The sequence below is a fragment of the Eubalaena glacialis genome, chromosome 16 (assembly GCF_028564815.1).
Source record: "Eubalaena glacialis isolate mEubGla1 chromosome 16, mEubGla1.1.hap2.+ XY, whole genome shotgun sequence".
In the NCBI taxonomy this organism is placed as follows: Eukaryota; Metazoa; Chordata; class Mammalia; order Artiodactyla; family Balaenidae; genus Eubalaena; species Eubalaena glacialis.
This window is the reverse complement of record NC_083731.1, coordinates 74,233,642-74,258,058: the sequence shown is the minus strand read 5'-3', so window position 1 is coordinate 74,258,058 and position 24,417 is coordinate 74,233,642. Positions and strand designations below refer to the sequence as shown.

The 24,417-nt window shown below is 43.0% G+C and overlaps 1 protein-coding gene across 2 annotated transcripts in view; it reads right to left on the bottom strand.

The window, feature by feature from the left end:
• The window catches only part of WDFY2 (WD repeat and FYVE domain containing 2), a 167,312-nt gene that overhangs the window by 13,043 nt on the left and 129,852 nt on the right, over window positions 1–24,417 (bottom strand). For both annotated transcript variants that reach the window (XM_061170784.1, XM_061170785.1), the window contains exons 6-7: window positions 22,453–22,565; window positions 9,257–9,383 (exon numbers count right to left, since the gene is read on the bottom strand). In XM_061170784.1, coding sequence (XP_061026767.1) covers window positions 9,257–9,383; window positions 22,453–22,565 — 240 coding nt within the window. The remainder of the gene's footprint in view (window positions 1–9,256; window positions 9,384–22,452; window positions 22,566–24,417) is intronic.

Genomic DNA, 24,417 nt, shown 5'->3' with positions numbered 1-24,417 from the left:
GTTTACTGATTAATGCCTTGGACTACAATGCAAAAGGATATTCTTTACCTTCTATGGAATCTGCCTAGCTAGCAGAGATTCTGTGTCTCACGAAAATTATTTTCAGAGCTTTATGTTGACTTGAAAAGTTCTTGATTATTTAAGAAAAGAAAAAGAACAAGGGCCCTCATTTGTGAAAAGACCTAAATTCTTTAAGACTGTGTTACTTTCTACATTTATTTTCAAATGTTTTCTTGTTACTTCGATTATATAGATAACCAAGTATTGTTTCTTAGGCACCTGTGCTCCTATCTTAATCGAGTACCTAAAGATATCAAGTATCCTCTGAAAATGGTTTTGCTTTCCCACACTGAACCCTGTATTTTGGGGGAAAAAAATTTTTTTAGCATATTTTTAAATGCTAAAAACGATCTTTAGATTATCTAAAACTATCTTTAAGATTTTCTAGAGGGGTTCTAGAAAAATCATAAAGATTTGTTCCTTTTGCCTTATAAAAACAGAGATGCTATACATAATTGCTGTGTTACTAATTGCATTTGTTTACTGTGTTACAGGAAGAGCTGTCAGATCAGAGGAGATGCTTAGTTTTCCCTAGGTTAAGTCAATATGGGTAAAATATTATTAATATATTTCTGAAATTGTATATTGCATGGGAAGACCCTGGAGATTTATCAGTGCTCTCATTGTCTGTTTTTACCTTCAGGCAAAGTACTGATCAAATCTCTTAGGAAATAGTTATGTAGGGTATCTCAATAGAGAATTTTACTCTTCTCAATTCTGATATTATTTATAACAGTAAAAATTAACCATTAAGTCTCTAATATCTACAGGTAACTTTGTATTATTCTGATTCTTGCCTGAAGCCTCCACTATAAGCTACAGGCCAGAAAGGTCAATCTCAGAGTTTCCTGGGAAAGGACTCTATATACCAGGTATTTTTAAATACTGGTATTTAAACGAATAGACTCTTAGGCAAAGGGTACTGAACTGACAGTGCTTAGATAATCTGTAAACTGTGCTAGTGGATTGAGTCAGGATTTCCTTGGATTTCTGGCCTCTTTTTAGTCTGCATGCAGATGGCTTCACAAATGTACACTGCTGAACCCAAAACCAGCAGAACAAGAATTAATGACACAGGACTGAATGAACTGAAGAGGGAAATTTTACTGTGGTTACCTGTCTGGAATACTGTTGACGTTGCTTTAATGTTCTATTTTTTGGATATATGAGGATGCCTTTTCTCTTACTTTTTATGCTATCTCTAACTTACAATTTAGTAAATTCTGCTTTGATAAGCTACATCCAAACATTTAAGAATGATATCCAATTCTCAGAGATCCCCCAGAATTCAAAATCTGTTACTGAGTCCCCTTGATTTTCATGGCAATATAGTTATTTCACAGGTTTAATTAGAACCTATCCATAGTATATCATTGGGCAAACAAGGCCTTACCTAGAGTATCATATTAGAGGATAGTGTTCATTGAATCAGATATGACTAGCCCATTTAAGAATTAAGGGAGCCAATGCCTATAACCATCCCCCTTCCAAAAGGAAAACTGGCCTGGTACCTGATTTGCAGGGTCCTGGCCTTACAGGTGGTAGGAAAGCTACCAGGCCAGGAAGCTAGCAAATGTTGAAAACCTCGAGGAATTCAACCAAGGTTATAAGTACTATAGGTGAAAAATGGTGGAGATTTTCTTGGGCTTAGTTTCCTAGCCTTGGGATAGCAGATAACAGAGGTTCTGAAAAGCTCAATCCAAGATTCCTTATAAAAACTTTTGTAAATTTTGTGGGCTTAACAGTTGTTTAATACTGTATGGCTCCATATTTGCAAAGCAAACCAAGATGGCCTACGGGTTAATTAACACTCTTATCGCACCAATGTAAATAATTAGGCCAAACTTTATGAGACCAGCCTTTTTTTGTGATCAAGAATAATCTTTGAGATTATTCTGATTACAGGAGAGGAGGGGGAAGAACTCGCAGGTAGATCAAAAAACTTTGAAATGGGCAAAAAGAAATTACTGGGTATCTTTTCAATGGAATATCAGGTGTGGTCTAGCACACCCTTCTGGGTTTTCTGACTCTATGGGGGTCTGTACCTTCAGTATCTTTATGCTATTTTATAACTCTGTAAGTTATAGAAAACTGATACTACTGCAAATGAATTTTATCCAGTGAAGATGCAACTAATTTCCACGTCCTGTTCCTCACATGGAAGAAGTCAACTGTGAAAATACAAATTCATGGCAGCATTCTCCATTGCCTCTGCATGTTTCTACTCTTTGGATTTTCCTTTGAACTGGTTGTAACATCTTACCAGTTCCTTTATTAATGAACGACTAATATAAAATCTTTGACATGTATTCATTAAAAAACAAAGTCTGTCTCTCCTGGTTGTTACTTCATACATTTTAGAGTATGGACTGACACGACCGTGACATTCCGGGGCAAAAGAAGGAAAATCTACCTATTTGAACAGATTCATATCCGCCCTGTGATTTGAACTACATCTCATTTGTTAAGGCACCTTGATACACGTCAAGGATCTTGCAAAACGAAATAAGCTGCAGAAGGAACTGCTTTGCCACTCATAGCTGGCAGCAACATTCAGCAACAGATACATAATTTATGGGACTCCAGTCCTGTTAATATTGCAACACAGAAGAACACAGTGATGAATGCTGTATCCCAAGCTTTGTAATAAAGCTGCTCAGGGGCTTCTTGATGTAAGGATTCAAAATACAACCACCTTGCAGTTAAAAACAAGATGAGGGAACATCCCCAGGTTCACAGATCAACGGTTATGAAAAGTAAAAGATACCTTCTTCTTGCATTCGTGTTTCACCTGGCATCACTGTAGCATTTATACTAGAAAGCATCTCAAAAGTGGTTATTATTTCATAGATGAGCATTCCATGAACTGCACTGCAAATCTCTTATGAGTGTATAAAGACCCCACTTTGCACAACCAACAGGCTCCAGCAGCTACAAAGACTATTCTTAGTGGGATGGCCGCACTTCCGTTCTCACCAGCCCTAGAGGCAGTATTTCTGATCAGGCTAAGCTACATAACACGGAGGACGCAACGCAAAATGAAAACAAAGGTCCCCTTGTCAAAAAAAAAAAAGAACTACAAGGTGGTGACAGTAGAGCATTAAACCAAGCACGGGACCCTTCTAAGCGTGAGGCCTCGTGCAATTGCATAGGTCACACGCCCATGAAGCTGGTCCTGTGTCTGACGCTTCTTAAAGAAAAAGGGTAGAGAAGCCTTTTATCCTCTTTATAGAAACAGATTTTCAGACACAGGCTAACATCTACCCAAACATCAACTTAGGCCCTGTTCCATCCCCAAAGTAGGGGGGACTTAAATGTACAGCAAAAAAATGAAACTTTCCAAAGTATGAAAAGTCCCAGCCCACTTGGTGAAATCTAACCAGTTAAGCATCTGCTTCTAGAGATCTCTCTCTCTCATATTCGTAACTCCCACATTCCTAAGTTTTCCAGACCTCCTAGGACCAGAGAAGGTCCGTGACCGATCCACACATGAGAGGTCTCCGGGATAACTGATACTTAGGGTTATCCCACACCAAAGGGACCCTAGAAGGATTGTCTCCCCAGGGATTCTTGGACAACAGCCAAGGCTGAACCTGAACTTGGGGTCTCCTTTCTGGGAACACTGGTTTGAGCATCAGCAACATTTTGCTGTTCACTGGCTAGAGTGGAAGTTCAGATTAGCCACTGGCCCTCTGTCCACTTGCAATTCCCTGAGAACACTGTATTTAGTGCATGCAGTTCTGTTTGGGTAATCCTGAGAACGATGAGAATCTCTTCATCTCCTAAGCTCCAGATCAAGAGGGAATCCCCCACTGAGGCCACCTACTTTCCAGTAAAATGGCAAACTAACCCACCTTTACCACCTTTTCATACGCCTAGCACAGCTCCATAGAGGCAGGGACTGTTTTCTTAGCCACCTTTGGGTCCTAAGAGCCCGATACAAAGTCTGGTCTGTAGACGGAGTTCAGTGAACCTCTGTTGAATGTATTAGGTATAGAAGGAGTAGGTGTATGAGGCAATATTTCCATTGGAAATGCTACAATCAGGGAGAAACAGTAATCTTATCTGAAAGCTTGATTTTTGAATTATTATCATTTTTATTAACAAGAATAATGTTAACAATTGCCACTAATTACCCCTTATTCTTGTGCTGATTATTTTACATGCATTGTATTATTTATGATTTTAAAAAATTTATTTATTTATTTATTTATTTATTTATGGCTGTGTTGGGTCTTCGTTTCTGTGCGAGGGCTTTCTCTAGTTGCGGCGAGTGGGGGCCACCCTTCATCGCGGTGCACGGGCCTCTCACTATCGCGGCCTCTCTTGTTGTGGAGCACAGGCTCCAGACGCGCAGGCTCAGCAATTGTGGCTCACGGGCCTAGTTGCTCCGCGGCATGTGGGATCTTCCCAGACCAGGGCTCGAACCCGTGTCCCCTGCATTGGCAGGCAGATTCTCAACCACTGCGCCACCAGGGAAGCCCTATTTATGATTTTTGACAACCTTTGAGGGCTTGTCTTTCCAATATTATCCTTATTTTAGAGATGAGGAAACTGAGGATCAGAGATGAGGTGCCTTGCCCAAGCCCACAGAGCCCTCAGCAGAAGGGCTGCCTCATATACAGCCTGGCCTGACTCAAAGGCTGTTATTAGTCACCACACTATACAACCCCTCTCTCTTTGACGAGATGCTACCCTCTGTAAAGAACTTTAGCGCTAATAGTTTGACCTATTATGTCTTTAGTTAGCTAAATAGTTAAAAATAGAAAAGACATCTCTTCTCATCTCCCCTAATGATTCTCTAGTGTGACAATGAGAAATGCTCCTAATCTCAGATTCAGAAGGAGAGAAAGCTTTCATACATATTTATCCTTGGTCCCTCTTCCCCAAACCCAGAAGAAGCTGAATGCAAGAATTTTACTTCTTTTCATAACTTTGATATAAGAGAAAAGCATAAATTCTCCCAATGTGTATTAATTTATGAATAGCCTATTTCTTTACCAAAAGAATCCGAAGATGCTTATAACAAAAGTCTTACCCATGGTAAGAGTAGGAAGAGAGAAACCCAGAGCTGGGGCTGTGGAAAGAGGAGGCAAAGACACAGGCCATGTGGGCCCAGGGTCACAGCTGTGACTGAGCCTCATGCAGCCTACGGATCCCAGTCTTGGCGGAGGGATCCATCACAAGGGACCACGCAGACCTTTACCTGTACTTTAAATCAAGTTACCATTAAATTAAATTGCCGGAAAGTCTTAGAGTCCTAAGAAAACAGTATTAGAAAGAAAAAATGTGGCCATGAAAGAAAAGTTGGTCATGAAATGATAGGTATTATCCGAGAATAAAAAAGGATCTAAAAGGTCCAAGTCCCATGATGAGATTTGACAAGGTGGGCATGGGACAATAAATGTCCAGGTTTATGCTTCAATAATATCCATCTAACTGGTAACTGATTCTTGAAAAACATAACTGGTCCCTGAAATTGGAACCTTTTCTTTGCCTTTCTTTCCCCAGAGCTGGCACGTAATCATGTTCTACTTGCTGCAGGGAATAAAAATACCAAAATGCTTTAAATGCAGATAATATTGTACTATAGAAGTATACTTTCTCAGCTTTTTTTCCTCGGACTTGGAAACATTTTTGCTGTCATCAGTCACTTACTTGTGCTAAAGCTCTCTCTGCTTTGATGGGATTTTTACACATCAAATCAAACTAGCTACATAAACGTTGTATTTCTGCCAATGAAGGATGGTGTGAAAGCTCAGAACCCGGGACAGAAGCCACAGGGAGCTGTCCCTCCACACTATGGCTGGACGTTTCCAGAAGAGGGGAAGGCAGTCTCCCCCCCCTGAGGGGTGGGGAATCTCTGGTCCAGTCTGCTCTTCCCGGTGCCCAAGCTCAACGATTGGGTCCCTGATTTGGAACTCTGGCCACCAACAGTCATCCTGGAGGAAGGTGGGAAAATGAGGAATTGTAGGAGAGCAAGGGGCAGCCTGGGGCCCCAAGCAGAAAGTCTTTGGCCTCTAAAGTAGAAAAGAAAGAAAACACCATGGGGCATGGGGACCGTGTTATTCAATGTTTATTTTTGTTTCCCCAGAGCCTAGCACAGCACTGGATACAAAGAAGGTTCTGAGAAGCTTTCTCTGCTGGACTGAACTGAGGTCTGGGAGACCTAAGCTACCAGCTGGGGTCTTTGAGGATGGAAGGCCAATATTTTCACCGAAAAAATGATATCTGACCTCTCTCTTTCATAGGGTTATTATTGTAAGATTAAACTGAGGTGTCTGTGTGTTTTGAAAGCTCTTTGACAAAATATTAGGTGCTACTCCAATACAAGAATCAAGGATGGGGTGAATTGGGAGATTGGGATTGACATACATACACTACTGATACTATGTATAAAATAGATAACTAATGAGAAGATACTGTATAGCACACAGGACTCTACTCAATGCTCTGCGGTGACTTAAATGGGAAGGAAATCCAGAAAAGAAGGGATATATGTATACGTATAGCTGATTCATTTTGCTGTACAATAGAAACTAGCACAACATCGTAAAGCAACTACACTCCAATAAAAATTAAAAAAAAAAAAGAAACCAGAAAAGATTGCTGATAATTTGGAAAAAAACAAAAAACGAGGGCTTCCCTGGTGGCACAGTGGTTGAGAATCTGCCTGCCAATGCAGGGTACACGGGTTCGAGCCCTGGTCTGGGAAGATCCCACAAGCCGCGGAGCAACTAGGCCCGTGAGCCACAACTACTGAGCCTGTGCGTCTGGAGCCTGTGCTCCGCAACAAGAGAGGCCGCGATAGTGAGAGGCCCGCGCACTGCGATGAAGAGTGGCCCCTGCTTGCCGCAACTGGAGAAAGCCTTCGCTCAGAAACGAAAACAAATACAAGAATCACCAAACACCAATCCAGTGGCCAATTTTCAGGGCAGAGGAATGGCTGCTGTGAAAGTGGGTCTTATCCTGCCTGATGCCCTTGCCCTTCTTTCCTGCACCTTCTTTGTGAACCCCGTCTTCCTCCATCTGTCAGCAGCTCCAATGCTTCCCTATCCCCACCTCGGGCACTCAAACCCACTCTCACAGCGTGACACCAACGACGCTGAGGAAGTTGACTTCTCCTAGTTCTGTGACACCAAGGGCAACCCCTCTCAGACTAAGACCTGGTGTCAAGGAGCCCCTCATAGACTCCACCTTATTACTAAGCTTGAATTATCAATAAGTAAAGCACCGGGCAAGGCCTTCTGCTGTTCTTCCTGTTCAAGACGGTTCTGACCGGTAGCTCCTGATCTCACCAGCCTGTCTGCCCACCCACCTCCAGGGTGTGAACCTATCAGGATGGACTCCAAGTATGGCTCGTTTCATCTTCTAAAAGGCCACGCCTGTATGTCTCAGAAATTGGAAGACCTATTAGTTTAGGTTTCATTTTTCTGGAACTGAGAGACTCTGTCTCCACTTCATAGCTTTTCCTTTCTTATCCAACTGTAGATGCAAGTCTCCCAGAACAACGTTTTGTCTAAGGACACGCAGCACCCAGCGATGCTGGCAGTGAGTACTGACACTCTCCCTGCTTGCAGTCTTTGTGAACCACTGCGTAAAAATAAAACTAGTTATGAGCTAATCTGAATGAGTCCAAGAAATATTGCTGATCTTCATTCAAAGCCTGTATTTGATTTCTCGGAGGGAGCCCGAGTAGCAGGAATTACTTGGTAGAGTAGCTAGAAACCAAGTATTAGGAAACAGGGCTGTATTTTGCTTTTCTTTTTCTTCACTTACATGGATGATGTCAACTCCTTCTACGTGATCTCCATACGTGTCCCCTTGTCATGAAGAGAAATATAAGGGAGTGATTCCTTTCATGAGCTGATGCTGAGGTCTGAGTGGTCCCACAAGCCAAGTATAGCCCCAGACAACTGATCTGTTCTCTCATGTGGGAATGAAGGACTTAGTAGCTACGTCTCTAAAATTAAACTCTAACACAAAAAATAATTATTTGTGCATGGGCCCTCTAAAACTGAATTAGCTCATATCTAATAATTCCAAACTGTAAATTTAACTACTTAGGAGAAGTTTCTGAAACTCGTGTTTCCAGGCAGATCTACAGGCAGAGCTAATGCCACTTAAAACCAGTCAGTTCATGGGAGTTGATATATTAGAGTCATAGTTAAGATCAGGTTGAAAACTTTAAAAGTTAAAGACAATTCAGGTTAGCTTCAGAGTTCTAAAGCAGATTCAAAATTCTTTTTGGCAACACGATCAGGCTTTGCCTCCGGGGACCTCGGGCAGCACACGTGGGACAAATCAGAGTGTGGTCCAAGGGTCACTGGCAGAGCTACTTGGGAAGCTTGTTACGACACAGATGCCCGCAGCTCCAGACCAGTGGAGAGAATCTCAGAGGACAGGGCCCAGGAATCTACTTAACAGATTTCTCAGTGATTCTTTGCGGACAACAAAGTTTGAGAACCGCTCCAAGGAAGCACAAAGCGTTCTCTGCTCTTCCCCTCAGTCTCCTGAAATCCACTCCTTCAGAAGAAGAGCCTGATACTAATCAAGGCGAGTACTCAGTAAATATCTGGGGAAGTACAACATGTACTGGGTGAGGATATTATCTCTCCCCTTTTCCTTAAGCTGCCAGGAATCTTGAAACCACATTTGAACTCAATTATAGAAATTCTGTAGGCCTTCATAGCTTATATTCTGAAGCTCTTTTTTCTCCCACTCTCAAATTTTTACTCTTATACTCTTCCCTGGTTCTCTTTTTTACCTTTTATTTCTTTGCTGCCATTATTTTATTTTGTGGTTTTTATAAGCCCTCTCAAATCCTCTGTGGATTAAAATGGGGTATAAATAAATAAACATACTTATGTACAGATATAAATCAAAGTGGCCATTATTTGCGTTCCTGTCACGTTATCCCCAGGCTAAGCTCCTGCCACAAAGACTGGCCCGCATGCCTTTGTTCCAGCTTTCAGCCGGGAATATTTTCCCAGAGTTCTTCATAAAAGCACCAGCAGGGAATTCCCTGCTGGTTCAGTGGTTAGGACTCGGTGCTTTCACTGCCGAAGGCGCGGGTTCGAGCCCTGGTGGGGGAACTAAGATCCCACACGCCCCACAATGCAGCCAAAAATAAAAAAATAAATAAATTAAAAAAATAAATGATAAATAAAAAAAATAAAAGCACCAGCAGCCTTACTTATGTCCTTGGAGCTCGATGGCTGTTCCTTTTCTCCCACCGATGTCCCACATGATGACGGAGTGGTCGGAGCTCCCCGAGAACAACATCCGCTGGACGGGGTCCCAACAGAGGGCAGTCACCCCACCTGAGAGAACAGACACAGCTGGCCATTAGTCACAAAGTGACAACATTATTCACCAATAACTTGTGAGAGCAGAGGAGGAGTTCGGATCTAGCGCAATTCCTGGCACAAAACAAACTTTTGTTGAAAGAACAAATAAGTCCCCAAAGAGAAAAAAATGGGCTCTAAGAATAAAAGTCCCACCCTTTATGCATTTTCCCCAAAATTTAATGTACCATAAAATCAATTACTGTAAAGACCAAAGGGGAATGAAAAAGGCAATTAATTGACCTTCAAAAAATAGACATAGTTCTAAGAACAGAAAATACCGCACCATTTGGAAATATTGACCATAGTATTTAAGCCCTGTCTACCTCTCACCCCGACAGCAGGTGAGCAGTAAATGGGGCTTTAAAAAAGCTCAGTTAGATTTATTTTATTCTTGAATACAGGTGTTGATAGACAACAATATCAGAATTTAAAATTTATTTTCTCTCTCTGGGAATTTAAATTTATAGATTCTGGGAAAATTACTTACATCCTCAAGTGTCAGTTTCCTCAACTGTAAATTGGGGATGATGGTAATATGATGATACCACTGAGGATAATATCAGCCTAACCACTACCTACTTCACAGGGTTACAGTGAGCGTGACTGGACCAATTACCCGGGACCACTCTGTAAACTGTGGTGTGCAGTACAGATGGTTATTAGCATCACTCCAGTGGTGTGGCTATAAAATATTATGACGATTTTCTTCCCTGGCAGTCCCATCATAAATCAAACTTCTTGTGTACTGAGAACAATAGTAACTTTTTATGTATAAGATGAGCACAAAGCTTATGAATACTTAAGAATATGAGAAATACTCATTTTTTACTCATTTTTATTGAAAAATATTATATTCTGAAAAGAACATACAAGTTGCTTCTTATTTGTTGGAATCCAACATTTTTCTTCTTTAGATCATCAATTTGTTCTAATGAAGTACTGCACTTTAAAAGCTTTTAGGAAAGTTTCTCTCATATAATGTCTCAGAAGATATTTTTTCAAGATCAAAAGGAAAAAAAAACCCCACTATCCTGGATTATGCTTAATAGCTTCTCCCTATACCTGCACAACATTCTGTGTGTATATATTCCTGTCCCTGTAAGAATACACACCACGTCCCCCAGTGCACCTGTGCTGACCACCCCCTGCAGCTCCCATCTCCTCTTCCCTCCCCCGCTCCCACCCAAAACAAGCACAGGGCCAGCAGCAAACAGGCTCTGGTGGTACCTGTTGAATGAACGAAAGAGTAGATGAATGAAGACACAAAGATCGCTTTTTCATCCACAAATCCCGTTATTTGGAACTCCTCTGTTATGCTTACTTAGCTTTTCAAAGCTAAATATTTTCTCTTTCTGTATAACTCATCTTCTCTCCCTGTTATTAAACTTTCTGTACCCATCCCCCACCCCTTAACCTTCCTTCAGTATCTGAGAATGTAATGCTTCAGGATATGCATTCCATCGTGCAAAATGTTTATTCCCACACAGTACTAGAATGACTCACTTTGTTAAATATCTGTGGCAGAGTCAGCTAATTGTTTACTGAAATTCATGTTCCCTCTTCTTGTATATACAGCACTCCCTGGAAAGTTGCTTCCTACAGGGGCCACATTAACTGGCTCCTCTTGCAACTAGGGGGCATGTGACCAGTTCTCAGCAAGGGAACCCAGAAAGTACGCGGAAGTCATATGCATCCCTCCCAGGCCGAGGCAGTTAAGATGTTCCTTTTCCACTTTCTCTTTATACTTCCTCCTGGAGGACTCCAAGACGCCAGGACACAGAGAAATTCTAGAAGGAGCCTGGGACCCTGAATCACCACATGGAAAAGAACAGGAACATTTGCACTGGACTGTTACATGCATGAAAAAAAAGCCTTTGCATTAAGCCACTGAAATGTTGAAAGTTATTTGTTAGAGCAGTACCATTACCTACTACAATGCCATAGAATTACTAGAATATTATAATAAGGCTGGTCCAAGAGGAAGGTGAGAGTCACCCAAAGCTTCCAAAATGTCAGACAAGTGAAAAGAAGTTATTAGTTTAGACAGTTAATATTGATGCCTAATACTTAAACAGAATTAGAGGGAACCCTGGTTGGAAAACTGTTACATTAGCCTCCAAAGCAACCCACTATAAACTCTGAATTGGTTTTTCCCTCAAAATGTATCTAGAATCTAAGCACTTCTCACCATCTCCACTGCTACCATCCTTGTATGAGCCACAATTAAAATTCTTGCCTAGAAAATTAAAAAGTATGACACACATTTTGTTGTAAAGGCTCTGGGGGAAAAAAGCACTCTCATACATTGTCGATGAGAATGCAAACCAGTAACATGGGGAAGGCCATATCCAAGAAAACTATGTATGCACTTAGCTCTCAATCCAGTCATCTCACTTCCAGGAATTTACCTTGAAGATACTGTCCCTGCTCCCATCAAATACACCAAAATACACACTCTATTCATCTCAGCATGGTTTGAAATAGCAAAACATTGGGAACAACTTAAATGCTCATATAAGAGAGTGGGCGAATAAACTATGGTACATTCACAGAGTACTATGCAGCTATGAAAAAGAATGGAGAAGACCTGCTGGATGGCTATGACATATTTCCAGGATATACCGTAAAGGGAAAAAGGCAAAGTGCAAAAGAATATCTACATTATGCTACCTCTCATCTAAGAAAAAAGGGTAGATGAGAAATTACTGAGATTTGTTAACTACAGCAGGTGTGTGGGAGAGGCTGGGGAATGGGAATGGAGAAGTGATGAAGGAGAGACACTTTTTATTGTGTTTTTTTGGTTTGGTTTTGAGTTTTGGAATCATGTTAATATTTCACATACTTGAAAACAAGTAAAAAATAAAAACTAGGAGTGTGTGTGTGTGTGCGTGTGTGCGTGTGTGTGTGTTGCTGAGGGGGAGGGGGAAGGAGAACCCAAAATGGAATATGAACAGAAACAAGTGAACCTAGCCATATTACAAATAAGTGGTACAACCTCACTGAAGGGGGTTAGGGGAAGAATTGACAAAATTAACTATGAAAAATGGTAATAAGGTCAAATATAAAAAGACTTGTATACAAATATAGTACTCTAGTTAGTTTGTCAGATATATGATAAGAAACAGAATATTTACATAGTTTCAACGTTTCAAAGTATTTCCTCACAACATACTAATGTATTACAAAGGGTGATTACAATGGAGAAACCTGGCAGACACCATCTTAACCAAGCGATCAAAGTTAGCATCACCAGTAAGAGGACAAATCAGTATCATGTGCCTTCTGATATGATGCACTGAGAAGGCATATCATCACTTTTGTTTTATTCTTATAAAAATTTAACCATAAGGAAGCATCAGACAAACTCAAATGGAGAGACTTTCTACAGGGGAAGGACAGTCAGGCTAGTACTCAAAAATGTCAAGGTTGGGACTTCCCAGGTGGTCCAGTGGTTGAGACTTCCCCTTCCAATGCAGGGGGCAAGGGTTCAATCCCTGATCAGGGAGCTAAGATCCCACATGCCCCGGGGCCAAAAAACCAAAACATAAAACAGAAGCAATATTGTGACATATTCAATAAAGACTTTAAAAATGGTCCACATCAAAAAAAAATCTTTAAAAAAAGAATGTCCAGGTCATGAAAGCACAGAAAGACTGAAGAACTGTTCCAGGTTAAGGGAACTAAGGAGACGTTATCACCAAATGTGGGGTGTAGTCGTGGGTTGGATTCTGAACCAGAAAAAGGATATTAGTGTGATAACCGGAGAAATGTGACTAACGTCTGCGGATTAAAGAACAGTTTTGTATCAATGTTAATTTCCGGATTTTTGATATTTGTACTGTAATTTTCAAAGATGTTAACGTGGGGAATAGGGGTGAAGGATGCATGGGACTCTCAGCACTATTTTGCACCTTCTTTAAATTCTGAAATTATTATACTAGCCTCATACAACGTTTCCTGCTTCCACTCCTGTCCTTGTTGTCTATTCTCCACCAAAGTGATCACTGAAGAACACAAAGCAGATGATGACACCCCTTGCTTAAATCACTCCTGTGGTTTCCCATCCCATTCAGAGTAAAACCCACAGTTCTCTCCAGGCCCTTTGTGATCTGGCTTCTGCCACTATAGGGGCTTCCCTCTCTCTCCTCCTCCACCTTACTAGCTCTGCTCCGGTCAGCTGGCCTTCCCAAAGTTCCTAGAACAGGCCAGGTTCATTCCTACTTCTGGGTCTTTGCATTTTGTTGCCTCTGCCTGTGACTTTCTTCCCCTAGATTATCACTGGCTTGTTCCCTCACAAATGCCACCTCCTCAGAGACCTCCCTTGACCACTCTTACCACTTTCCTCCTTATGGTATTTCTCTTCAGAGCATTGCCTACTGTCCCAAGAGAATATAAGTTCTACGAGGGCCAGGGCTTTGGCTTTTTCCCACAGGATCCCCAGGATCTAGAATTCTGCCTGGCTTACAGTAGGCATTCAATAAGCAAATGATTGAACGAAGGAGGAAGTACATGAATGACTGTCCTTTGCCTGTTCTTAGGACATGAAACAGGCACATGACATCTCTTTTCCTGGCTGACCAGTGTTGTCTGTGTGCTGGTCTTCATCTATTCCACTACTCATACCTGTTAAGTCAGGGAGTGCTCATCTCAAGAAGAAGCTTTGGAGATGGTCTTGCTTGACTGTTTAAGGATTAGGGGGATAGAAAAGAGAAAGATGACAAATATATGATTTCCCCTATTTAACATGTGTTTGTGTCCCCCCCAAATTCATATTCATATGCAATATTTGGAGGTGATTAGGTCACAGGGGCAGAGACCTCATGAATGGGATTAGTGCCCTTATGAAAGAGACCCCCGAGAGCTCCCTCACCCACTCTGCTATGTGAGGTTATAGCAAGAAGACAGCCATCTAGAAACCGGAAAGTGGGTTCTCACCAGACACTGAATCTGCCAGTGCTTTGATCTTGGACTTCCCAGACTCCAGACCTGTGATAAATAAATATCTGTTGTTTATAAGCCACCCAGTCTATGGTATTCTGTTATGGCAGCCAGAATGGACTAAGACACCATGTGAAATGGGTGGCTCAGGTTCTTTAAAACATCATGTTAGATTTAAATAATGGTGGGCACTGGTAAAAAGAATGGTTAGAAAGACTTATTTAACTTTAAAGACTTAATTGGATGGGCTGTTCATCCTGTCCAAATAAACATGGAAATACTTAAATAGGGTTTCTATGTGCCAAGTGATAGATACCATTCAGCTCCTCCTAACTAATACACACCGACATCTACCAGCACTACACCACGAGAAGCAGGCCCTCTGGCCTTTGTTGGTGACTATGGGATAAGGATGGTTTATGATGAAGAAATGGGAAGTTGATATACGGTATCAAAAGTGCAAAGGCTCTGGAACCAGATTCTAGGCTCAAATGACAGCTCTACCCTTATTAGGTATATGACCTTGAGCAAGTTATTTAAGACTTTGAGCCTCAGAAGTCTCATCCATAAAAGAGGGATGATAATAGTTTTGTTAAGATTAAATGAGTGAATATATATAAGCACATAGAACAGTGCCTTGTGCATGGGAAACACTCAATAAACATGAGCTATGATTATAGTGCAGGAGACCTCATCTGGACCATCTCTGTGACACTGTTTTTTGTTGAGTCAGCCTAAGGCAGTGACCAGCGCGTTCCCGTGCTATCTCAACCATCATAAGATCAACTAAAGTTTTAGAAACAAGATCCACCTCTAGTTTTTGCACATCACATCAGGCTGTAAGGAGCCAGAGCTGGGAAGGGGAGTTCTTGGTAACACAGAGTCAGGAAGAGAGAACAGATAACCAGGTTAAAGCAAGTCAGGGCATATTCATCAGACTCTCCCAGGGCTCAGACTGTTATACCACAGGCTTCAGGAACAGTGGGAAAGATGGAAGGAAAAGCTGCAAGACAGGAAACAGGATGGGACTGGGGAGGCAAAAAAATCACCCTGTGGTCCCATCCCAGTTCTATGTAAATGACCTAACAACGGGGTCTCTATTGGAGGCTGGCTTATAAATTGTAAATCACAGCATTCATTTCAAATCAGTTCAACAAGCAGCTACTGAGCATCCTCTATATGGCAGGCACTGTGCTAAGCTCTGTGGATATATTCAAAACAAATAAGACTCAGACCTACACCAACACAAATATACAATGTTAGTTCTGGGAACGAGAAGGACACGCACGTTGTGTTTGGTGGAGCCATTCTCTCACAAGACGTGGTTGCTCCCTCTGCCTGGAGCGCCAGACCTACCTTTTATCCCCCAGGTAACTTTTTCTCCCTCTTCAAGGTGCAGCTCAGGTGCCCTCTCCTGCAGGAAGCCTTCCCTCCAACACCCCCAATCTAGGTGAGGCTCCCACCTCTGCCCCTGTCTGTCTCTAAAGGTCACCATCACTCACTGGATCCAACTTTGCTGGATTATAAATCTGTCCCCACTGTAGACTTTAGGCTCCGTATCTTTGTATTCAAGCACAGTGCACAGAGCTGGGTGCACCAGAGGTGCTCAGTGTATGTTTACTCACCTGGCCCGTTAATTGAATGGCAAAGAAGCGCGGGAGGACAATATAGGAGAGCAGTAAGCCGTCACAACAGAGGCTTTGGCAGACACGGAGGGGCACTGAGGGATGGGGCGGGGAGCCTCTTCCTCTGAGGCGACTGCTGCCTCTGGCAGCTTCCTGATGGGCAGTAGAGTCCTTTCCACCCGACGCACCTGGCGGCAGGGAGAGTCAGCCACCTCGCGGGGCAGTGCAGACACAAGGCTCCCCCCTCTCCGTCTACACCCAGGCCATCCTCCTCGCCCTGCATGACCCATAACCAGGATGGAGAACGAGAGCCAGGGCTGCGATGGTTGTGGGTTTCCGGGGTTTATGATATTTTAATTGACAAAAATCATTTATTCCATCTCGTTGTCCTTCACTCCAGCTTTCCGCTCCAGAGCTTTCCCTCATGGTTTCATTATATGCTTCTCCCTGCCTTGGCCCTCCACAATATAACCGACAGAATCACTTTTAACATAAATGAATTCATTCTTAAAAGTCAAGGTTTTATCTATACTATTTTATACTCTCATAAATGGAATTTTTAATGGCTGCATAATATCCCAAAGCATGGATGTACCTTATTTCACTTACTGTTAGGTTTTTTAACTTTTAACTATTATATGTTTTGCTAGGATGAACATTTTTATACATAAAACTTTATTCACATTTCTGATTTAGTTAGAAGAGTTTCCCAACCGTGGAACCAGATCAGAGTATAAACAGTTTTAGGAATTTCATACATGTTACCAAATGCTCAGTGAGCTAATTTTTGGAGACTTTTACAACATATCTTGCAAAAGCTAAAGACTAGGTGGAGGGTCACAAAGTCAGGGCTGCAAAGTGCTGGCTCTGTCTCCACCAGTGCGACCTGGCATCTCACCATGCACATCCCACCACACGTGCAGGGTGAGGGTGTGCAGGCAAATGCGGCCAGAGGAGAGGCAGCCAAGGAGGTCCTCAGACCACGAAGCCTCTTGAACAGAGGATGTAACCTTTCAGTCACTGCATTTTGCTCCAGGTTGAAGTGATGAGCGTTTCTGGAAAGGTAAACGTGCTCCGTCTCTAGGCTACACCCTCCTCCTGAGACCCACAGCGGGACATCCAGCTGACTCCTTGCCGCCTCCTCAAGGGGGCCTCTTGGTCATGTTCAGTTTAAAGCACCACGACATTCTCTCGCAAACCTGCTGTTATTTTCAGTAAATGGCATCACCGTCCACCCAAATGTTCCAGACAGAAACGTGGAAGCCACTCCTGCTTCAACCAATCACCAAGCGCTGCTGACTCCTCATCTCCTAAACAGACCCTGAACCCCTCCTCTACTCTCCACACCCGCTGCTGTTCTCCCGGTCCAGACAGGAGTCCCCTTTTCCAGGGACTCCGGCAGTAGCTTCCTTCTAAAAGGCCTCCTGACATCCATTCTCGTCCCCACTCAGTCCACCACCTGCTGTTACCACGATTCGTTACAACGGAAAGCACGTTACCACCCTGCCTCAACTCCACCACTGGCTTCCCACTGCCTGAGAACAATGTCCACCCGAAGTTCTTCACGTTGCCTGCAAGGTCAGCCTGTATCCCTCACCCCTGGCTCTCCACACAGGCCACTGGACTCCATGCACACTTATCCACTCCAGGCTTCAAACCTGCTTCATACACCCGGGGTCTGGAATGTTCCCACCACCTGGGTAACTCCTCAGTCTTCTTAAGGTGTTGTTTAAACACCACTTTCTTAGAAGCCTCCCTTTAACTCTCTGGACAAGAAGCCCTCTTGTTAACTGCTCCCAAAGAAGCCCATGTGTGGCCTCGGGGCTTCACAACACTTGTTACACGCATAATATTTCCAATTATTGCTTTAATTCCATGAGCGGGATTTGAACAGGGCAAGGACTAGGCTGATTTCATTCACCGATGAGTGGCAGCACTCATCACATGGAGAGCCAATGACCTGACGGACTCTTGATGAAAATCCACATCTATTAGATGTGAAAGCCTCCACTGTAAACAAAAATTAAGCTTTCAGCTTAATGATCTGAACTTGCATATTTGCACTAAACTGTGCCTGTCCTTGTTTTCGTTATTTTTATTATAGCTACACTGTTACTTTCAATACTTCTCCTAACAGTCAATGAACAAGTCTGTATTTAATTTTCCGTTAAGTAGTATGCTTTGGGAGGTTCACATTCAAGCCCTCCTATTTCCAGTATGTTCATACTAACCAAAAAAATTCTTAGAAGAAAAAAAAAGATTTTATTGATACTATTAATTTCCAGTGGTCAAAATCTGATATTTTTCCCCTTTGTTCAAATCAGCGTATGACATTTTGGCAGAAATATATTCTAATTTCTGCAGAAATATCAAAGAACTATGATATTTGGCATTTAGCTCCAGAAATAAAACCAGCAGAGGGAGCATAAGAACATAAAATTAGTTTTCTAAACCCCCATGGATTAGTAAATGCCATGTTTTGGCCTCTGGGTATGGCTATTAGACAGATTCCATCACTAACTCACATTTTTATATGACCTTCTGTACTGTAACAGAGAGTGATGGGTGAATGGCTGACTCCATACACATACTGAAGACTTGTCTGCTGTTGAGTTTGGATCTGGAGTGATTAGATCCCCAAGATCACTCTTTAATGGATCTGGGTTCATCTTAAGGTCTTTGTTTTGGGGGTAAGGGAGTGAGGAGGTTAGAACCAACCCTTCATTCACAGCCCCTTTCTCCAGAATTGTGTCTGGACGAGTTTGGGACCTCCCAGGGCCCAGATGGACTTACTGCATAGGAAGAGCTCAACAATGTTTGAATCATCGTGGAATCTCTCAGACGCCCTTGTTCTAGCTTTAAATGAATGACCTGTGCTGTAGCCAGACTGTAGATGGGTAGATACTACTGTCTAGGAATAATAACAAATTAGATAGGTGACCTGCTACATTTATTTGCCTTCGTGTTAGATAACAACCTTCCTGGGCTACGTCCTGTCTTCCTCAAAGATATTTCATGATGAAATCATGTGAAAATATTCTACATTCTTTCAGAAAGATAAGATACAATATCAGGTAGTATTTTATATTGGAACTAATCCAGAAGACATGAAATCCTTGGGCCACCCCTGGCTCACCTCACAGCAGTAAGAAGCAGCTACTTACCCCTTTCCTGATCCAGAGGCAGCAGTACAGAACTCGGAAAATTCCTATCGGTGCTCTGGGCAACGTCTGACTTCTAAAGAGCCAGAAGGTCGAGCTGAAAGCCACCTCTGCCTCAACCAAATCTGGGAACTCTCCAGCCTGTCACAGCCTCTAAAATTTTACCACAGGTCTGTCCACTCCCCGCTCTCCCATCACCATAGCCACACTGCGAGAGACAGTTTCCTACTAGCTCTCCCATCACACTCTCTACCCTACTACCAGAGCAATCTTTTAAAATCCGAACAGGTTAACTTCTTTGCTTAAAACTCTTTCACCGTTTTTCCCTGATGTCAGGATAATGCTCTCAGTGATCTGAACTGACTCTCACTTCCTTTCTGGCTGACACCCGCCCCCCCCAACCCATACTCAGTATTCCAGCCAAAAAGAGTTACTAGGCGCTCCCAGGAGAGCCACGCTTTTTGCAAATCCCCAGGCCTTGGACTACGCTGGTTTGTTCTGCCTGCCCTGCTCTCCCCACTTCCCTTTCATGAACTCAACACTTACTCCTCCGCCACAATCTTAGGTCAAAGTCATATCTCCCCCCCCCGGGGGGAGACCTTCCCTGACCAACTCCCACTCCCACTCCCATCCCAGCATCGCGCCCGCTCCGTGTTCTCGGACATGCTTGGTGCTGGTCCCCTGGGCCCCAGATGCTCCTCCACACACACACACCCCGGCCCCCAGGCACTATAATTACTGTTTAGCTTCTGTCTCGCTCACTGGGCTGTGAGGAATTTGAGGACCGTGAGGATGCCTTTTCTTTCTGTGACTGGGGTAGTGGCCGAGGTCGACCAGGGAGAGCCCAGGAGGTGAAGAGACGAGGGTCCCAGGCAGAACCCACCAAGACGACCCCAAAGGAGAGGAGGAAGAGAAGTCAGAGACTTCAACGCGGGAGGAAGTGTGTTACAGGAGCCGATCGAGGGCAGTCACAGCAGGAAGGAATGGCCGCAATGTAAAACGCTACCAAGAGCTTAAACAGGACAGAGTTGAAAACATGTCCACTGGATTTAGCTACCAGCAGGCCACTGGCCACCTCGGGGAGGGCAGGGTGAGAGGAGTGACAGAGACAAGCCAAATTGCAGGTGGCGGGAAAGCCAACGGGAGGGAGGAAGGTGAAGCAGCTGGGAAAATGATACTTTTTTACAAAGCGTTGCTGACTGCGACAACGTGAAGGTATTATGCTAGGTGAAATAAGCCAGTCACAGAACAGCAAATACTGCACAATTCCCCTCATATGCAGTGCACAGAGACAGAAAGCAGAATGGTGGCTGCCAGGGGCTGGGGGGAGGGGGTTACATGGGCACAGAGTTTCTGTTTTGCAAGATGAAGAATGTTCTGGAGATGGATGGTGGTGATCAGTGCACAACAATGTGAATGTACTTAATGCCACTGAATTGAACACAAAAATGGTCAAAATCATCAATTTTAGGTTGTGTACATTTTACTGCAATTGAAAAACAAAGGAAAAAAGCGGCACCGCTGTTAAGAAAATAAGATGGGATCAGAGGGGTTTTGTTTGTTTTTTAACAGAGGCAAGAAACTCAGCATCTTAGAAACTTGAGAAGAGTTGGTCCAAAGGGAGACCAAAAGATTAACTTTCCACATGGAGACCCGGAGGAGGATGAGTCTGGGGCCAAGGACAGCACGAGGCGGGAGGGCAAGCGAAGTGGAGAAAGCGAAGGAAAAGCTTGCTTGTTGGGGAGGGAAGATGGGGTGGCTGAGAAATAAACATTTTTAAAAAGCTTCTATCTGATAACCTCTGTTTTTCTTTGAAGGAGGCCTGGGGAGAGTGGGGAAGGTCTGCAAAAGCTGCTGAGGGACGGAGAGAAGGAACATACTGTGTACGAAGGACTGAGAGCCGGGTTACGGGAGGGGCTGTGAGGCAACTCCTGAGTCTGGACTGGAATGACGACTCTGCACTGGGGACGATGAGCTGAGGCTCGTGCCGTGACCCCAAAGCTGAGTGCGGACTCCGTGGCTGAGCGCGCAGGAGAGACGTGGGTACTCTGAACCACGGGTGAAATTTACCAACGAGGAGGAACAAGGGCGCCTGAACTGAGAATGCTGGGAAACGCGTGGCTGAAGTGATGGGGGGGAAGGGAAGATGGGGCAGAGACGCTGGGCAGTGAGGGGTCAAGGGAAGGACTCCTCAACAAGGGCAAGAACAAGTGCAGGTGGAGTTAAGGGCTTAGGGAAGCCAAGGATTAGGAGACTGAAGTCAGCAGTGAAACAGTCCTGACGTGAGATAGTTTCAGGTTCCCACCAGGCCAGGCTTGGTCAGAGTGTAGCTGGCTAAAAAGAGAAATCCAATCAGGAAAGACCTGGGTTCTATCCACAGGGGAGGTTTCTATGTGCTCTTCCTCCCTCCGGTGTAGATAATTAAGATGATCTTTTATGAATCTTTCCCCTGGATTCAATTTTCTCTTTATTGCATTGCTCTTTTCCCCTTTAGGAAATCCCTTATGAGCTAGGTACTATCCCATTTTACATCCTCATTCACCTACTTTTGTTCTTATATGACGTCTAAACTCAATATTAACCTTGTTCTATACTGAATCATGGGCTGGTAAACTGCAGAAGACACAAAAGCCCATTAAGAACCAGGAATACAGTTAGTTATTCATTCTCCAGGGTCAACATCACATGTTAAAAATACTAGTAAAAAATTAGTCATCATCATTTACTCAAGTCGTTCAAAGGTTAAGTGTGGATACAGTCTATCACCTTGCTTAAATGACCTTGAGCAGACCAGTAACATAAAGGGGGCCTTGAAAAGAGCCCCAGAGGAAGGAAAACTAAAGAGGAACTTGTACCTTTTTATGTAGGCTAGCTACCCACGACAAATCTATTTTTCATTTCATTTGTCTTGGAAGTAGGAGTCTGTCTTACATACCATTTTCTCGCTCCAAGGATGGCAAGGACAGACCGAGGCAGCTGTCCTTCTGCCCAACTGTTTGTGCAGTGGCCACACAGCCTCAAACAATATCTCATTAACATATGCCAACAAGGGCTTTCTCCAGCGTGACATGACAAAGAACCAAATCACCACCATTTTTGAAATAGACTGTTTGCTCTTTTGTTTGACTGATGGAGAAAATTTCTGACATTGTATCTTACTGAACCATTCTGAAATCAGTCACACGGATCACGTGTATCTTTGCACAAGCCCAGATTGTACCTCGTCACTTTCACACCACATCATGTGAACATCAGACCATGCAGCAGGCGATAGGTCACTGTGAGAGCAGCACATGGAGGGTCTGCTTTCAATCCCACCTGTATGTCCTCTGAATGTTGTGACCAGGGTGCAGTTTTCTTGCTCCAGTTTGAGGATGGTTACTTGGCCTGAGTGGTCACCAATAAACACATGCCGGGTTTCAACATCAAATCTATCATGTAAGCATTAAGGATCGTTTCTCAAAAGTGAGTGGATGGTTTACCCCCCTCTCTCCAGACACACACCAGAAAAAGCATAAATGTCAAAGAAATGTGCAAATCTCACGGGAGGAGAACTTGAATATAATGCTGAAAGACACAAAAAGTGGACATAACAAAATGAAAGACATTACTTACTGGATGGTAAGACTCAACATGATAAACATGTCAATTTTCACAACATGAATTTATGAATTTAATATAATCCCTATAAAAGTATCAACATGTGTTTTTTTTCCCTACAGTTAGGTATGTTCATTCTAAAGTTCACATAGAAAAATAAATAAGCAAGAAGAGCCAGGAATACTCTGAAAATGAGAGTAATACGGTATTGTGATGGGGGAGGTTAGCCCTACCAGATATTAAAACATGTTATAAAGTCTCTTTAATTGAAAGTGTGGTGCTTAAATAGACAAACAGACCAATGGAACAGAAAAGAAAGTCTAGAAATAGGCCCAAAAGCATGCAGAAATTTAGTACATATCTGATAAAGGTGGTTTTTCAAATGAATAAGGAAAAGAAGGGCAAAAAGAAAAGTTGGCACAAACTGAACCAGTCATTTGAAAAAATAAAACAGGATTTGTACTTCACTTTATACCAGGATGAACTCCAATGTAAAAAATGAAAAATGTAAGTTCTAGATGGGAGAGTTCCTTTATAACCTTGGAGTGGAAAAAGCTACGACTCAAATACACAAACAACAAACAAATGCCATAAGCAAAGCACAAGACAAATTGGAAAAAATATTTGCAGCTGATGTCACAAAAGGTCCGAATACCTAATATAAAAAGAGCAATCAAGAAGAAGATTACAAACTTAATAAAAAACAGGCAAGATACATGAATGGATAGTTCAAGAAATGACAATGGTGCTTTGCAAAAAAAAAAAAAAAAAAAAAATTAACCTAGCAGGCTATCCTTTGAAAGGCTGCTATTACAAGATTGGCATGGCGTCTGGGAACTTGGATTTCAGGAGGGTTCCCACCATTAACAGACAAAAGTGGCTGACTGTGCCTTAACTGTACAAACAATATGGTTTATGCCAAACACCTGCTTTCCTTCTGGGAGTCTGGTTTTTTTTTTTTTTTTCTTTTGGTCACGCCACGCGGCATGTGGGATCTTAGTTCCCTGACCAGGGATCGAAACCGTGCCCCCTGCAGTGGAAGCACGGAATCTTAAGCACTGGACCACCAGGGAAGTTCTCCTTATGGGAGTCTGGAATTTTGATACATGCAGGAAGAGGGTGCCTCTGTGACCAGTCAGTCTCCAGTAACTACCCAAGGCCTTGAGTCTCTAGTGAGCTTCCCTGGTTGGTAATGCCTAGCAATCCTACTTGTAGAGATCTACCCCAGAGGCACAATGGCCAAAATACGAATTGACACATGCCTGAAGCTATTCACTCCGTATTACAGTAAGAGCTAAAGTTTGAAAACAACCCAAAAGTCCATCAAAAGAGAACTTATTAACTATGATACATCCATGCAAAAGAATACTGCACAGCTGGGAAATTTGACATGGAGTAATTTCCAGGATTTTTTTTTTTTTTTAAAGATTTCCTTGTGCCTTTTTTTTTTTAAATTAATTAATTTATTTTTTATTTATTTATGGCTGTGTTGGGTCTTCGTTTCTGTGCGAGGGCTTTCTCTAGTTGTGGCGAGCGGGGGCCACTCTTCATCGCGGTGCATGGGCCTCTCACTATCGCGGCCTCTCGTTGCGGAGCACAGGCTCCAGACGCGCAGGCTCAGTAATTGTGGCTCACGGGCCCAGTTGCTCCGCGGCATGTGGGATCTTCCCAGACCAGGGCTCG